This window comes from Lates calcarifer, linkage group LG16_LG22 (assembly GCF_001640805.2).
Source record: "Lates calcarifer isolate ASB-BC8 linkage group LG16_LG22, TLL_Latcal_v3, whole genome shotgun sequence".
In the NCBI taxonomy this organism is placed as follows: domain Eukaryota; kingdom Metazoa; phylum Chordata; class Actinopteri; family Centropomidae; genus Lates; species Lates calcarifer.
In genome coordinates this window covers 8382883-8400595 of record NC_066848.1, presented here as the reverse complement: position 1 = coordinate 8400595, position 17713 = coordinate 8382883, and the positions used below count along the sequence as shown (strand labels likewise).

Here is a 17713-nt window from a genome sequence, read left to right as displayed (position 1 = left end):
CGATTTTTGCCTTTAAATTCATAGATATAATCAGGCCAATGCGCATTGGCCTCAGCATTTATTGATTCTTTATTTATTACAAATGGACATGAAGAGACAGTTGGTTGACAGGGATACAAAGCACCTGACTAGCTGCCTGTTAGCTGTAACAACCTAATGTCAGCTACAGACAGGCTGTCTGTGCATGTATGTGTGTTTGTCTGCATGCTGGTTACAGATTTAGATCCATGGTTTGGGGTGTGCTCTGCAGGCTGGGAGCAGGATGTTAAGATGACAGCAGTCACGGGGGGGGGGACCATCAGATGTAGGCGTCAGCTGACAGACAGACTTATTACTCTATCTGTCCCCCTCCTGAGTCGAGGCCCAGATACATACAGTATCAGGCCAAATGCTGCCTCACTGGCCCAGTTTATGGATAGAGTGTAGGTATTGTGGGACATCCCTGTGAGGTTCCTAGACTCAATCCCTCTTTTTTAATGTAGGAATGTGGCAAATAGAGCAATGGAGCAACTGTCTGACTATCAGATAAATTGTTTTTTGTAGATGGTAAATTAATTTTTTTTTTTCTTGTATCTACCGTTAACTTGCCTGCAGTGTGCGAACAGATCCCTTTTTATTCAAATTGAATGACTTTTCCTTTGAACAAACAAGATTGATTTGTCATGAAAGTCTCCAGATGGTGAAATAGATTTTAGATGGAGCATGCATCTTGTAATGAATTTTTTAAGGGTGCATGCACACTGTGAATGCTATTTGCCAAAACGCTCACATAAATCTCTCTCACATAGACACAGACATACAAATTTTACACATAAATGTGTGCCATGTGCCAAATTAAAAAAAAAAAAAAAAAAATCTCCTGCATGTCCACACACATGCACAGACATCTGCTTGGAATACTGTTGCATGCACAAACACAAAGACACACACCTTTTAGTATACATTGGTGCAGTCAGGGGCTGAAACGCTGAAAGTGAATGTGTCAGATCAGAGTTTTAATTAAAGCTTCTCTGGCCAGGGAAAGGAAAGGAACAGCAAAAAGCTTTTTACTGGAGGAGTGTTTGGCACTTGGCAAAGCTTCCTCATTTGAAACAGCAAGAGACAGATTTGGATTATAGCAGAGGCCAAAACAATGTCTCTGCTTGACTGGAGCTACAGCCTCGTTGTTTTAAAGCTTAAAAATAGTGGAGTAATCTGTCAGGGTTACTCATGCTATAATTTCATTGTTACATAATAATCGGCCTTGGTCACAAAAGCAGATAGGACACAAATTTACAACAGGGGCATCCATGCAAACACAGTATTTGACTTTAGTTTAGCTATTTTTTTCATCTTTAATGTTTCATTTGACCTTGAACTCAGCTGGATATAAAATTGCTCTACGAGTCACTCAAACCAATTGTTCTACTGTTGAGTCTTTAATTTTGTTTTCCTTCAAAAGTGAATAAATACAGTATTTTGATACTATGACTGTTAGGTACTGGTTTAAAATCTACTCTTAGGCCTGCTAGCAGCATGGCTCTAGGGATGCCAATTCCCATCTGTGGTCCAAACTGTCCAAAATATCTTTCAGAGGAGTTTGCCATGCTTTTTTTGCAGACATTCATGGTCCCCAGTGGATGAATCCAAATGACTTTGGTGATCCATTGACTCCTCTGGCACCATCATGAGGTTAGCATGTGATTTTTTTTTTTGTGAAATGTCTCAACAAATGTTGGATGGATTGCCATGAAATTTATTTTATTGACATTAGATGTGTGATTGTTGTTATTACACTGATGCTGGCAACAACATTTTCAGAAAAATAATGAACAAAAAATGATTTCCTGATTTAACTGACTTGAGATTTATCTTTTGCAGTGCAGCTATGTTTTGAATGTCATAGCAGAATGCTACTAGTGCCTTATGACAGACATAACCCACTTTTATCACTTTTGTTTTCAGAATATAAAGTAATAAAAAGTAAAAAAGTAACTATAGTAAAAAATAAAATATAATAAAATAAATAAAATATAAATAAAAAGTGAAAAAGTATAAAAGTAAAGTAATACAGAAATCTTTCCCTGCAAGATTGAATTAATTTATTGCTAAACTATCTGGAGTTTTGACAGCATGTTGTCAATTAAAAAAAGTCTAATCTAAGACAACTGTGCAATTTATTCTCTCTTTCTTTCTGTGCATTCATGGTGTGTCCTTGTCACCTGGTCAAGCTGCCTTGACCTTTAAAAGGACAGGCAGTCTTTGCCAGGTCTAAGGTCAGCTTGTAGTCCTGCAGGAATAAATCAGCCATTTCTCTGCAGAGATGTTAGATACCCAATTTCTGCCTTCAAGAATTAGCACAACACCACAAGTACTTTGGTGTTGATGCAGATGCATTCAGTGTTGCATATGTGTCTAGCTGCTTGTGTCACTTGCCAGCCTGTGATACACTGCCTCAAATGCCAGCAAGGGCTGTGGGGCAGAATATTGTGACCACGACAGTGATTTTTGACAGGGATGCTCTGACAGGCTCTGACAATGAACAGCCTGCTGCATGCAGCAGAGTGGCACCGTGCAAATCTGTTGCTACTGGGCTATCTGGGGTCACATCACCACTGTTGATGGTAGCAGCCAGTTAGGAGCATGCAGACACAACATGTGACAGGTGAAGTGAGAGAAGCCTAAACTATAAGTGTGTTGTCTTTTGATTTGTGGAACGGTGTATTTATGTAACAAGGCAAAAAGAAACATTCTGCTGTGCTTGTTGTTTGTGATCATTTTTGGAGGCTTTTTTCATGAATTGATATCACTCTCTACACCTACACTATCAGTGTAACCTTTTCCAACAGGCAGGAATTGTTTTTACTCTACTAAATGAAAGTATCATTGAATCAAAGAGAAGTTCAGAAATTTTAACAGCCAGTGTTGTTTCTCCCCTGAAAGCCATTCTTGTTTATCCATTCACCAGTTGTCAGGAGAGGTGACTCAGTGTTTACAATTGCTTCATTCTCATAAAGAGACTGTGCTGTACAGTAGGAAATCATCACTCCACTATCCCCTCTGGAAGAGAGATTTTTTTCTCTTTGTTGTCCAACCCCTGTACCCCATATGTCCTTTAAAATGTCAACTGAAGAAAAATCTCCATCTTGACATTTTCAACAAATGCTATAATGATGCGGTTGTCTGGGGTCACACACAGAAAACTGTAACATCCAATCTACTGGTTCTCTTGCCATTACTGTGGCTCAGTGACACTCCTTCATGTGTTTTGGAAAGATTACACAATCAATTACCACAGCTAATTCAGTGTAAACTCTACAGTGAGGCTGAGCCACACTAACGTTTCAAATGAGGGAGTTCAAGAAGCAGCGCTGTGAACTGCACCTTCTGTAGAGAGATTACCTTCGCAGAAACACATCCCAGCAGATCGTGGGGTTACAGGGATAGGGTCATGAATATGGATGAGCCAAGATAACATGCCCTACTGTGGGCTAAGTGGAGCGGTGGCCTAGTATTCTCACACCCACTGACTTATGGTACGCAGACGTGGAAATGACATAATACCAGCTTTAATGTTTTATTTAGCTCATCTCCTGTTGACTACAGTGGGCCATTAAGAGTGCACAGCATCTCCTGTTCGCACTGATTTCCTCTCCCTCCTACTGCTTTCTCTTCCCTCTCTTGCACTTGTTTTTTATGCATTTACTGTTCTGTTTTTTTTTTTTTATAAATAACAAGTTTGGTTTCCATTCAAGGAATTTAGAAGAAAGAAGATAAACATTTTGCTCCATTGTAGAGATTTTGTGCAGATAAGTCTAACTGTGCTCATGAGGAAATTCAGTGGGTTATTATCCTCGGGATTTTAAAGAAGGCGTGTGTATGTTTTTTGTGATGATGCTCCTAGCATACCCCAAATTTTCTGCCCCTCTCTTTCCTCATCTAGCAGAAACACCAATGTTACTATGGAAACTTTGTCAAGAGAACTAAGCTTTGAAGCTAATTGCTCGATTGGAGCAAACTGTGTGTATTTACTTTTTTATTTTCCAACATTTTAATCAGCTTTTTTTAATTCAACACAAGTCACATCCAAGGTTCACAGAGCAGCACACACACAGTTCAGATCGCTTTTCATGTGCTTCCTATTTTTCTGTATGAATTAGTGATGAGTTGTCACCATGGTGAAGTCTGCATTATGTGTGTGTGTGTGTATAAGACACTCCAGTGTTCCCACAGGAACAGTACAAATGCTGCTAAGTCTATAGGAGTACATCTAAACCTGTGGTGTGATAGTGATTATGAATCGAAGGCTGCAGCAACAGCCAGAAGGAAAAAAAAGAATGAGATATTTTTGGTGTACTGTACATTAGGGCATGAAAAGCGCATCAGCATGATCGAGATTATGAGCTGATTTCAGCTTGTTGAAGATATATTTGTGCTAATATGTTAAAAAATGTTTGAGGTTATTTGGAAACAGCATTACCAATACATATTTCATCCAACAAAAAGCATTGACAGGTAAAAGAACACTCACATTCTTAATAAAATCTTAATAAAATATGATCAGGTAATGGTTTCCTTGGAGAATTTGTTTCCCAAGATTGCGATGTACTCTGATGATTAATCACTGCAAGGCAAATGTTTGATGTGATCAGTGAATTATTGCCACCTGCTGAGCTGATTCAGAAAGATTTTGATGCAGCTTGTCTTATGATCAATTTAGATCATGAGACAAGATGCTAGATGACGGTTTAAACAATTGCCTCACTCAAGTAGTGCTTCTGCTTGTTTTCCTCAAAGCTCAATATCATATTTCATAAAAGTGTTTTAATTTCTCATGATATCAGTGCTACATTGTTGCAAACCATGTAATTCCTAAAAGTAGTAATGTTAAATAACCAATGTTATCAAAAATAGCTATGTAAAAATAATAAATAGAATTTTAAATAATAAAAAAATAGTGTATTATAAACAAAGAAATGGGTGTTGGTCTCTAATTTTCATAGTATGTCTGTATTTTCTGTACCACCAGAGAGTCAGAACTTTTGTTCCATCTTATTACTCACTTGTTCAGTTCTAAACCCGCAAATATTTATTTATCACTGGATTCTCCAGCTGATATTTCATATTTCTTGTTCATATTGTTTATAAATCTACACAATACCTTTTGCTCAGTTGCTGTATGATAGTTTGTGTCAGAGAAAATTAAGAAAAAGAAGAAGGTTTGGAAAGGAAATAAGTGATTGAGATATTAAACGCCAAAAAAAGGACACAGATTAACAAGAATAATAGTTTAGATATTACAGTGTGGGTGATACTGCAAAGCTGGAGGTAGTGCATGTGTGGCAACAGATGGTCGCTGCCAGTAAAAACAAATTTCACACATCTACATGGCGGTGCAAATAAACAGAAAAAGAAAAACACAGGTCTGGATTTTGCAAGAGAAAATAGATATAGTTGTCATCTTCATTGTATTCATCATCAGGTGTGTTTACAAATGTGCTCACAGTACACAGCTCACAGCGAGTCTCCCACTGCCAGTGCAGTTGACAGCTTCACATACACAGACATCCACCCACAAGCATCGTATCACAGAATTCCTACCCATAGATACATCTCTGTCATATATTACGTAACATCTGCTAAAATATGTGACTCATGGCACAGTCATCCTCTGCACGACACACAGACACCACTTCTATTGTGAATACACCAGTGCTGGAGAGAGTCAGTGTAAATAGTCATCAAAACAGTCATGATGCACACAAAAATGCCAAATGACTTCTTGTTTTTTGTGTTTTTCTTATGGCGTTACAGACAACTGACAGGTTGGTAATTTTAGACATTGTGTTAAAATCCAACAGCCTGCAGACCTGTGCTGCTGTTTTGGCTGTTTTATGAATCCACTGGCAAAACAGTCATGAGACAGTCTTTGCGATGATTGTGTTTGTCCTCATGAAAATAGCTGTTATCAAAATCCCTCTTAGTAAGGATGATTTCTCACTGTCTTCCACTGCTGGATTTTGGTCCATCGTCATGACTCCTCAGCTCAGGCTTCTCCATTCAGAACATAACCCATCAAAATACAGTTTATTCTCATTTCACTGCCACCATATCTGTATATTTTTAAATAATAATATCTATATGAAGTACATTTCCCTTATCACCTGTAGCTCAGTGCAGATAAACATATTGAATACAAAACTCTTGTACTTCTTAAAAGACCAGCTTTGCCTGCAGCTACCGCTTATTTACACAAACCACTTTTTTTTTTGCTTCGTTAAACTATTTCACTTCAAAACCACATTTTTATGGTTATTAATACTACAGTGTGATTGCATAAAAACCATTACTCATCCATATGTCTGCAGAAGAAAAAACATTTATAATCAGGTCATTCATAGTTCACTCTCTTCATGTTGAAATGAACAAAGCACAGAATAAAAAGATTTTAATGTGTTTACAGAGAAAAAACAAAAACACAGAGCTTGAACCAACAAGAACTAGCAGAGTATAGCTTAGCACTGAGTGCTGTGTTTCTTAGTCCTTCTCCCAGCTCCTAGAAAATTGCTGCTCAGGGCCGATCTTAGTGACAGCACAGGAAACTGGAACGTGTCCTCTCTTTGCTCATCTTATGGTGCTACAAACCATTGTTGAAGCTCACTTTGCAGACACTCTGAAGACACTACAGATGGAGGGGTGGTCTAATTCCTAGGTATGTAAGGGTTTTTTGATAAATAAATTAGGTGTTGGAAAGAAGCCTGTTCAGTACTAAAAGGTGACCTCTTTGTTCAGGTGCAAGCATATGCAGTAATGCATTACGAAGCTATCACTAGAAAGCAGCGCTATTGCCAAAAATGCGCAAGCAATAGGTTTTAAAAAGGCAAGTGAACGCAACGTTTTACATTTTTGCATGCATTGAATTACATCCCAGTTGTATTGTACATTGGCTGCTACATTGATTGGGAGTGAAGTGTTTTTTTCCTCTGGCCACCACAACAGAAAAATAAAAAAATATTATCTACATGTCGCCTATCTCAACAGAGAAGAGAATTTTTGTCACCTCCGTACTGCATCTGACATCAGTATTCAGTGCTGTGGGAATGTTTCCAACAGTATACAGTGTGATTCACAAAGCTGCACAGACCCTCACTTCAGAAGGAGTTTAAAAGCTTTGTGCTGCTTTTCTCTACTGCCCTCTGTACTGTAACCATGCCACATCTCCAGGTTTTGAATATTTGGAATATGAAAAGATGGGATTTCAAAATGACACATCCACCATCTGAAAATAGTGACACTACAATTATAGACAGCACAAGATTTTAAACCAAAAATTTAAAGTGGAAATTCATGCAGTGTATAATGACTGAGGTCATTGGGGGTTTTCTTGTCCTTGGATTTAAAAGTTTGGGCCTGAGTAGGTCTCAAGTGGTCTGAAAGTGAGCCGTGCATGTGCCACCATCAGCGTCACTGTATATGAAATGCATGTAGAAACAACAGACTGTGTTCAGACTTGGATCACTGTCAGAGCACTTGGTAGACCGCTAGTTACAGAGTTATTATTACTGCTGCTCTATGACGATCATTGTAATGGTTATTACCACTCTGGGTAAAACACCGACATCAGTTCAATTTTAGGATTGTGGTTCACACAGGAGTTATATGGCAATATACAGCTGCAGCTCCTCTGATAGCTGTCGGTGTCGAGAACTCATATCAAACACTTGGGTGCTGGATAAATCTCAGAGATATATTTTTAGATCAAAGATAGAAATAAACACACTCACAATGACCCACACATGCATATTGCAGATGCAGGCGTGGATGTCCATGACACCCATGTACACACACACACACACATACGTAGACACACACTCTGTTAGTTACTCTGCACTACTCTCTCATACTCGGTTTCTGACACAAGTCCTCTTTTCTGAAGTTGTTTATTCCAATAATCTCTGTCCTCATCTCTTCTTCTTTCCAGAGTGGCTTGTTTCGGTGGCTTACTGCTGGTGTTGCTTCAGGCTGAAAACAAAACACAGGAAAGAATTTGTTAGTCTTGTTTTGTCTGTGACACAGGCAGATTTGACAAGACAGGTCTCTTTAACCACGGGGAACATCAAGCCCACTGGGGAGAAAGATATTCAGTTTCTGCCCTGCTCTACCCCTGCTAAGTAATCTCATTTACCTGTAAATCCATGTCTCATGACATTCTTAATATAGTGTAAATAAACAAAGTCTTTGTTGGTAATGTAACAAGAAAAATGTTCAGAGATGCACATTATAACCCTACATCACTTGTATCCCTCTGCTGCACTGAAAAAAATTCCCTCTTACTGTGAATGACAGCTCCACTCTATGTGAAGCATTAACCAATAATCCTGTTTCACAATTTTCTCGTAATTGCAGCCGTCTATTATGCCTTCTATCTGGCTGTTCCCCAAATTAAAACAAAGGAGAAAGATAGGAGTATAAACCCTTGTGTTTAAGGTGCAATAATTATTATGGATCAGGCCTTTATCTTGAGCTGCTGATTGTTTTTCATGATGCCAGGTGCTGTGGCTGCATTCTGTAGCTTTATCGCCATGAAACAAAGCAACTCCAGAGGCAAAAACGCCACATTTAATTAAAACAAAGAGATAAGTTGGATTGAAGCTCATGCTATGCAACACCCACCTAACTGAGTAAGCATTTTTAGATTTAGATTTATATTGACAAATTAAGTTGAAAGGACTGAAATCTTGAGTAATCCTGCAGCTGATCTTTGCAAAGTATAACTGAAATGAAAATACCAAATTAGCATTCAGACTTGGTCTCAGTTATTCAATTGCCTGAATGTCACAACAGAAATCTCTACAACAATGCACTAAGTAATACAATACCTCTTTCATCTCTGCAGCTTTTTGCATAATTGTTCTCCTTTTCAGTTTGAGGTGCTTTTTAACTTTGATGATGCAGTTTTGAATGTTTTTGCCTCAGTATGAACCTAGCCCCGTCTGCTTTTACCTTTATTTGAGAGAGACAAACAAAAACAGACACACATGAAGGTGTTTGTCTGTCTACGTGGTCATCGGTCTGAGCTTGAAACGAAAGCATTCCCCAAACAGCACAACAAATTTCACCGTGGTCATCACTATCCTTGTTAAAATGCCACTCCTCCACCGTGTCCTAATTGGAGCGTTGCCCCCCCCCCCACGTCACACACACAAACATGCTCTCTTCCAATGCTGAGACAGAGTGAGAGAAAGAGTTAGGGATGCATAGGCACCATAGCTGTCAGCACCTATCCCAGTAATGGCTGTTAAAACAGTGGCCTCTACACCCAGTCTGCTCTGTCAGGACTCATCCAACACTTTGGACTCTCTGAGGAGTTGGAGGGCATGACTCTGGTAGTTTGTATTGTGCTCTGGGAGGGGACAGGTAGCAGAGAGGATGGAGGAAAGAGCAACAAGGGGAGGCGGGCAGAGAGAAACAGTGTGGGGAAGAAAGAGGAGTCAAAGAGAGACAACTAGACATGTCCAGTCTGAGGGGGGAGTATGTAAATGTGTATGGCATAATATATACTCTGGTGCAGAATGCAGAGTTCCCAGCAGATCTTCACATCTGAGAAGCTTTTGTGTGACAAATGACTTGGTAAATTGTTGCTGTGTAATTTTCTGTCTGTTGACTAAGCACTTAATTGACTAATTGTTTCCTAATGACACAGAGCAGAGGGGAGCTTTCCTAATGCCAGAAGATGAGATTTGTTGCCATTACATTCATCTCTATATGTTTGTCACAAAGTTGTGCAAAGCATAAATTTAAAGTCCTCCCATTGTTATTTGTCATATTGTTGAGAAAATGTCCCCTGATTGTGCTGTGTCTATGGGAACAACATGGTGCAAAGAATCATGCTACCCAATATTTTCCTGAGTTCTGCATGCATACTGATACCTTTCACATGTAGTACTTTTCATATTGTGAATTTATATATTAATACTGCACATACTCTGCAACTCTTACAACTTTACATGCTACATGCTATCATTAGTATGTGTATGGTAGAGTTAAAGATTTGAATGTAGCCAGTGTTTGAGAAAGGGGGACAAGGTGACAAATAGTAGGATGAGGACAGGAGAGGGGTGACAGAGTCAAGGAAAGTGGAAAGCAGGAAGGTAGAATGTGAGGCAGGGGGTGGAGTAAAAAAAGGTCAAGTTTTTTAATACACTAATCCAATAATCTGTCCCAGGGCCACACATGTGGGATGTGAGATATACTGTGTGAGGATGAGAATGTGCGAGAGAGAGAGAGAGAGAGAGAGGGCAGAGAGAGTGCACGTACCTCAGCGTCTGAGGCAAGTGTTTGTGAAGATGTGAAGGTCACCTTGGCACGCTGTGTCTGTGTGTGTGTGTGCGCGCTTGCCAGGTAAACACAGTCCGACAGCAGCAGTTGCAAAGGGAGCAGAGCTATGAGTCATGATTCAGGCATGACCCCCCCCCCCCCCAAACACACTGCCCTCACCTTATTAACATCACAGACAGCGATGCTCAGGGCTGTGTATGTGTCTGAGACTGAGTGTTTGTGTGATTTTTAAGCAGAAGGTGTGAGGGAAGACAAGGACAAATGGCTTTGGGGGAAATGAAGGGAGCCTAAGGCATGAGCCTGCATGTGTGTGTGTATGTGTGTCTGTGTATGTGTTCAAATATGACGGAGGAGTCATGTGCGTGGAGAGTTAACCAACGACAGTCCTGAATTAACCTTTCACCTTGCCTTGAGCAGGGAGACATTCACACACACACATTCAAACCATGACACACACACATGCATGCAGCAAGTCTGCCCTATTAGCAGGTCGATAGCTCAACCATTTGCATTCAGCTACACTACACTATGCACTGTAATCTCTTACACTCATTGCCACCCTTTCCCTGTGCCTCCCCCTCTTAAATGTGCATTAGTTTGTTTTGTAGTTTGTGTGTATGTGTCCTCTGTGATACTGATGCTGAATAATTACCAGGGTGAGTAGGCTAAATGGATTGTCCCTGACCTCACCATCATACCCTTGGGGCCTGTGTTAACATCAGCATCAACATCACACACACATCACATACACAAGCACACGTCATGCTCATAAACACACATAGAGGCAGACCAGAGGTCGGAGTTGTATAATGACAAAGGACCCGGAAAGCAAAGGCCATACTATCCTACTGAGCGATGTGAAACATGAATAATATTATACGGGTAGTTAAAGCCATGCAGTGTCATTGGTCAGAGATATAACCATGCTGACAGTTCCCATCAAGTAAACTACGCTTTACTGGTTGCTTTGTTTCCTGCTTTGGACGCCAAGGGGCTAATTAGTGCTCTTTCTTGTTTTATTCTGGTTTTTCATATTTTAATGCATTTATACTTGGAGAAAAACTTTTCAGGCAGTATAAATTTGCTGGTAATTGTTGCATAAAAGCCATCATAGCCTTGAGGATATTCTGCACTGTGACTATGGATGCTTTTTCTGTTCAGACCAATGGTTATTAATAATAGGAACAATGTTGAGCCAGACAGTGAAAGATATATATAATGGAGCCTTACTGATAAATGCCAGCATGCCAATAAGCAGATATTACTGGCACCAGTGTTGGCAGAGAAACAAAAAGCTATTGCAGTACATAAACCTTTTATCGACTTGGTGTGAAAAAACCCTATAGACACTCTGTAGTTGCTGCTTCTGTTGTTTTTGACTCAGTCTCATAGACTCACAGTTTAATTTCTAAGTACATTTTGAAATCAAAACATAGAACATCACAATTTTTTAATATAAAGGAATCAAGGCTTTTTTGTGTTTAACAAAATTTTATCTAATTTTTTGACTAGAGCTTTCTAGAATGGAAATCAAATATTATTTTGAAAGTTCATCCCAGCACTGCTGCAGAAGCTCCTGCAAATGTATAGATTATATACATACATTCGCACAAAAAAAATGGAAATATTGCAGAATGAAATAAACACAACCTTTTATACGTACTTTTATAAGTACTACTGCATCCACTGGCACATCTTCATTATATTGTACACAAAAGATCAAAGTTTGCCAGCTTCTGCTTCTGTTCGGTTACTTGGAGATGGCCTTTTAGTTGAACCTTTATATATAATTTTGAAAACTTGATTAGTAATTGAGAGCAGCATACAGTCACCACTGGGAACAGCTTGCCATCATCAGAGGACTTGCCAGATTTTTACACAGCTGTAGGACTGGAAAAAATAATTCAGCTCCTGTCTGCTGATGGCCTTATGTTCATTCTTTAATTTTCACACTTTTTTTTCTAAAATTAGCCATTCGTTTTAAGAGGACTTGAGTCAAGAACCAACATGGGGATTTAATGTTCATCTATCTGGTTCAGCTCTGTCTGCTGCCCACTCGTGCTCCTGTCTGCTGGCCAGCTAAGTGCATTGGCTTAATTGCAACACACTGTAAACTGTGAAAATGTTCTGCCAAGTTTATCTAGTTATATCTCTGCTGTTATCATCCTGTACAGGTCCAATTACAGCAGCCAGTCTGGAGCAACTGTGTGCAGTGTGCAGTGTTTCAAATGACCTGCAGCTGACTGTGTATGGAGCAGATGCATGGTATAGATAAGGGGAGCTGGCAGATAGATGCGTCCAGCTGTTTCAAGAACAGTGAAATCTGTTGTTGTTTTATGATGACACATTCCTAATGCCAAACATCACACACACATAAACAAGCACACACAAATAGATGTAGACACAGACACAGACACAGACACACAGTTTTCATGGATGTTTCTTCGGTGAGAGCTAATCCCCTGCTGCTGTCAGCCGTGCTTTCGTCTCCTCCGGAAAGCTCCTTACACAAGCCAAAGCTCATCCTGAGTGTGATCACACACACACAATGCACAAAAGTACATATGAACACACACACACTCAAAGTTAGGGTGGAAGATCTCATGTCACTGGCAAAGCCATGTCCACCCTGTAAACAACTCAGAGATATGAACAGAACAATCTCCACAGCCTCTTTTCCATAAGTACTCACGCACATTTCTGCGCATACTTACGAGCATGCACATATACACATAACTATACCCGATATAAAACACATTTGTGCAGCACAGTATTTTCATAATTAGACAGCTTGTTCTTAAAGAAGGCAGACTTGGTAAAAATGTTTGTACTCGTGCCACTAACTGCAAAAATACTCCAACACTAATGCACACATGCACAAACTCACAGCTCCCATCCTGTCCTCTTATTTCTAAACTTGCAGTGCCTCAGAGGTTGTCTAGTCTCATATTTGTGCTACAGCCAGTGTGTGTGTGTGTGTGTGTGTGCATGTGCGTGTGTAAGTGTTTTTACACTCCCATGTCAGCAGAAAAGTGACACTTTGTACAATGTGCTGCACAATACAGTCTGACAGAGGCATTATTTGCTATTAAATCATGCCCCCATACTACTCTGTGTTGCAAAGGATAAAATGTAACATACACTGATGTAGGAATGGGTAGGGTGTGTGTATGTGTATGTGAGTGACAGAGACTTAGCCTAAAGTGGTTTCTAACACACATTCATGTACCTGTATTGCGTTACACCTGAGTGACTGAGTGAAGACAGAGGAAGTGAGGTCGATGAGGTGGAACCTTTGGTCTTGTTCTGTGTTTCCCAGAGGATCGATACAGCGGTGCAACATAGCTGGCAGGACTTATTTCCAGTACCAGTGTTGACTCTCACACACTTAACAGAAGTCAGCACGCATTTGCAATAAGTCTGCGAGTGCTCAGGGCTGTCACACTGTAAAATCGTTTGTGTTTTGAGGGCTCTCTCATGGACTTTTTCACACTCAATGCACACAGTCTGTAAGTCTGACACTCCTTCAGGGCATTACACACAATCCTTAGCATTGTAGCATTAAAATAAAGAATAGTAAGTTCCAGATTCTGTTGTTAAACTGCAATAACAACATATAAACACATATGATTTCATTTGAAGTATAAGTCTCACATAATTAGCCACAGAGATGCTTCAGCTCCAAGTATTACAAAGTCCTGTTTTTTTCCTAACGTGCTGTATAAAAGAGTCATTATTTTTGTTTTTTGTTTTTAAAAAGTCAGAATTGATCAAGTGAATTAGTGAAAATTCAATTTCACAAATCAATAAGATCTGGATAAAAAGTGGACTTAAGAATTTTTAAAATTGCCATTTGCAATGCAATACATGTATTTATAAGCTGTGGGAGGTCAGAGAGGAACTACTGCACTGGAAACAAACCTTTTATGTGTAGGGATATAAAACCTGTATGTAAGTTCACACCGATTTGCTTTACATATAAAAGATTTTGGCTGAAAATGTGTTAACAATGAACCTTAGTGTTTAGAGCTTAGGGTGTGGACACTGAGTTATTCTCCAACTTGTCTTACAGTCCTGCTTTTCCCTCTTTTCAGTAAACCATTTGATAATCTTTTATCCAAAGATGTGTCATGAGATCCCTTACCTTACCTAAACCTCTCAGAAAAATGTATTATTCCTTTAAGATGTCACCAAACACTCAATGTACCTCAAAATGTCAGCATTATATCCTTTCCTTCTGTTGACATCTCTGAGCAATCCTGGGTAAATTCCACTTCTTTGAAATAAGACTGAAACCCAACTCTACACACCTCTCAACCAAACTTCCTCCACTTCTTAGCACTGCCTGTAAGCCTGTCTGATAAGTTGGATGAGGGCCTTTCTCCCATTCTGTCCAGTGACCCATCAGCACCACCCCTGTAGGTCTCCCCTGTACATCTCAGTGTGTGTCTCACTGACTTCTACCTGTCGATGCCCTGTCAATCATACTCTCTATCCTAACCAGCGAAGCCCTGCAGCTGTCAGCAACGCTGGGTTCACCTCAGTGCCCACCCACCCCAAATCTGCTCTTTATCTCTCAGATTCCACCCTTCTGCGATTTTGTTTTACTTTCTTTCGCTCTTTGCACATCTCTGTCTCCAATGCATCCTGTTTCTGTCTGTATTACTACATTTCTCCATGCCTGTCTGTCTTTCCATATCAGTTTTATCTCAGTCTTTTGCCGTCTCTATGCCCTTTTTATTTCTTTGGCTTCTGTCTCAAACTCGATGTGTCTTCCTGTCTCTCTGCATCTCTCTTCCCATCTGTCTCTCTGCGTCTGTGGTGCATACAGTTCTGTGTCTCTTGTGTCTATCAGTCCTGCTTACTCTCTCTTTCTCTCTCATAAACATCATTCTTTCTATGTGTCTGCCCTCTCTTCCGCTTTGCAGCAGTAAAAACAGACAGAAAGAGAGAGTTATGAGCCACTATTTTTGGCATGATTTACAGCTTCTGTGCAGCGATATTATACATCTCAACAATCACACTTTTTAGGAGTTTAGCTGATGCTATTATCCATGTTGAGTGAATTCCACTGCTGTATTAGCAAAGAGCTACATTAGGTGTTCACTATCTTGCTTTTTGGTATGTTGTAGTTCATGGCCATTGCCGTGAACATTGCAAACATCACATTTGTGACCTTAAGTCTCACTCAGTACATAACAACATCTCTTTCCAAATACTGTATGGTGGTGATGATGTTATCTATAGTAATTCCCAAACCTTGTCATAGGTTTTGCCTGAGAACTTTCCATCAAAGTACACCTGCCAAATGTCTGTCTCTGCTAAAAAAAAAAAAAAAAAAAAAAAAAAAGGAAAAGATTCACATCACATCAGCATCAAGTAACCTTTCAGTTCTGTTGTACTGATCTAAGCCACTATTTCTGCACCTCAGCAAATCACACTGAAGCTCCCTGAATTGAAAGATGGCACTGTCACTCACTCACTGGGTAAGAGAAAGATAAGTTTGACTGTTGGGTTTTGGGTTAAACGTTATAGCCATAAGCTGTGCTGTTTTCAGCCTAACCACAATGTTACCTCTGTGCCTCGTCTCTAGCTTTTCTCAGTCTCTTTATGTTAACTATAAGAGTTAAGAGTTCAAAAACTGTATTGTTTAAACAAACCAGAGCATGTCAAAAAATGTATCTTAAGTTAGTTAGGCTATTAATGAGTCTCACAAATGTTCTCAAAACAAGATAAGAATCTACCAACAAGAGGGGAGATTATTTGAGAAATTTCCAATACAAATCAACTGTGTTTTTCTTTCTTTAATTAGTGTGCTCCTAGTCTACTGTGTTTAGTATTTGTGCATTGATCTGCCTTATCTCAAGATACTGACCCTATTTTCTAAAAGGTTTGTTGGTACAGGTCAATCTGTCACCCAATTTTCTTCTTGTTTTGCAAACAATAAGTCTTGAAACTCATTAAATGACTAATTTCCTTGTTATGATGGATGCACACACGATGATTCCCATTATGAATAATACAGAGCTTCTACTCTTTAGAATAGATGTAAGCATTCAGAATTTACCCTCGGCTAAAGGAAAATCTATCCTATTATTTACTTTCTGTTTTCATCTCCTCCTCCTTTGCATTTCTCATCCTCGTTGTTGCCGTTGTTTTTCTCACTACACCCACCTCTCTCTGTCTTAAGAGTTAACTTGTTTGCAGAAGTTTGGTGTGTGCAGCCCAGACGAGTTGTGCTCTAGGCTGGATAAATACTGCTATTTCAGCTGAAGAGCCCCAACTCTTAAAAGAAGACATAAAGGAAGGGAAACAAGAAACAGTCGCAACAACAAACGTGTATCCTCAAGCATCCTTTTATCTGACAAATACCCTGTTCATAACACACTTATTTTCTATTACATAGCTTCAGATACAAAGAGATGGATACATGTACACAGACACACACCACTCCACTGCCTATAGCCATGCTCATAGGTATCCCATGGTAAATGCACACACTTCTCCTGCTGGTGGATATCATTTCCTTCACATTGGCTGTGATTACAGTTTGTAAAGTCAGTAATGAAAATGACTAAACCTCATTGTGAGATTGTCACACTCTATAATAAATAACCTTGTTTCCATTATACTGCCTCAGTCTGCTCCACATCTCTTTACATGGCTTACTGTATATGTGCATTAGGAATTTGATCTAGTGAATACAGACTATGTGCTGTAAGTTGTGTTGCTCAATCTTCTCCTTGTATCATCCTCTGCCAAACAACTCAGTATAAATGATTAAACTTCAATCTTCTTGTCTCAGATTCAGCTGGATCATCTTATCGGTAAACCATGCCACTATGCCTTGTCTCTTTAGCTCTGGACAGTTTGTATAAAACTCATACTTGAATTCTTACTCAACCTGTTTGTGCAGGATTGGACCCCGTCTATTATAACACCTCTACACACCTGGCCAATCGCTGCATGACTGTGCGTAATTGTTTTGAAAAGTTACACACTGCCCCTCTTTGTTTTCATTGACCCTCTTTCACACTTAATCGTGTATACCCTCTTTCCATCCATCCATCTGAAGTTGTAGTACTCACTTGTTCTGGTGCTTGGAGCCCTGGAGGTGTGCATGATACTGCTCAATGGAGTTGAGGACCACACTGCAGACACTGCAGGAGTAACTACTGCGCAGCCCTGGAGAGACGCAGACACACAACCACACAGGTAGAGTGGTTTACTGTGAGGGCAGTTTCAATAAGTATAATTCATAAAAACTTAACAGCTGTCATCGTCATCATCTGGATCATCAGCAGCAGTAGCACTGAGGCCAGCACAAGCAACAATAAAATCTGAACTGATACCAAATAACTCTATAATAAGTCTTATTTTTACACTCTGCAGTGCA

General features: G+C 39.6%; 1 protein-coding gene across 3 annotated transcripts in view; it reads right to left on the bottom strand.

Moving 5' to 3' along the window:
• Positions 1-5424: 5424 nt before the first annotated feature.
• The window catches only part of zgc:171482 (zinc finger protein), a 46431-nt gene continuing 34142 nt past the window's right edge, over positions 5425-17713 (bottom strand). For 2 of the 3 annotated variants that reach the window (XM_018678078.2, XM_018678069.2), the window contains 2 exons: positions 17406-17502; positions 5425-8001 (listed from right to left, as the gene is read on the bottom strand). In XM_018678078.2, the coding sequence (XP_018533594.1) occupies positions 7980-8001; positions 17406-17502 (119 nt within the window). In that variant the 3' untranslated portion in view covers positions 5425-7979. The remainder of the gene's footprint in view (positions 8002-17405; positions 17503-17713) is intronic. The other variant, XM_018678090.2, reaches the window with a different exon arrangement.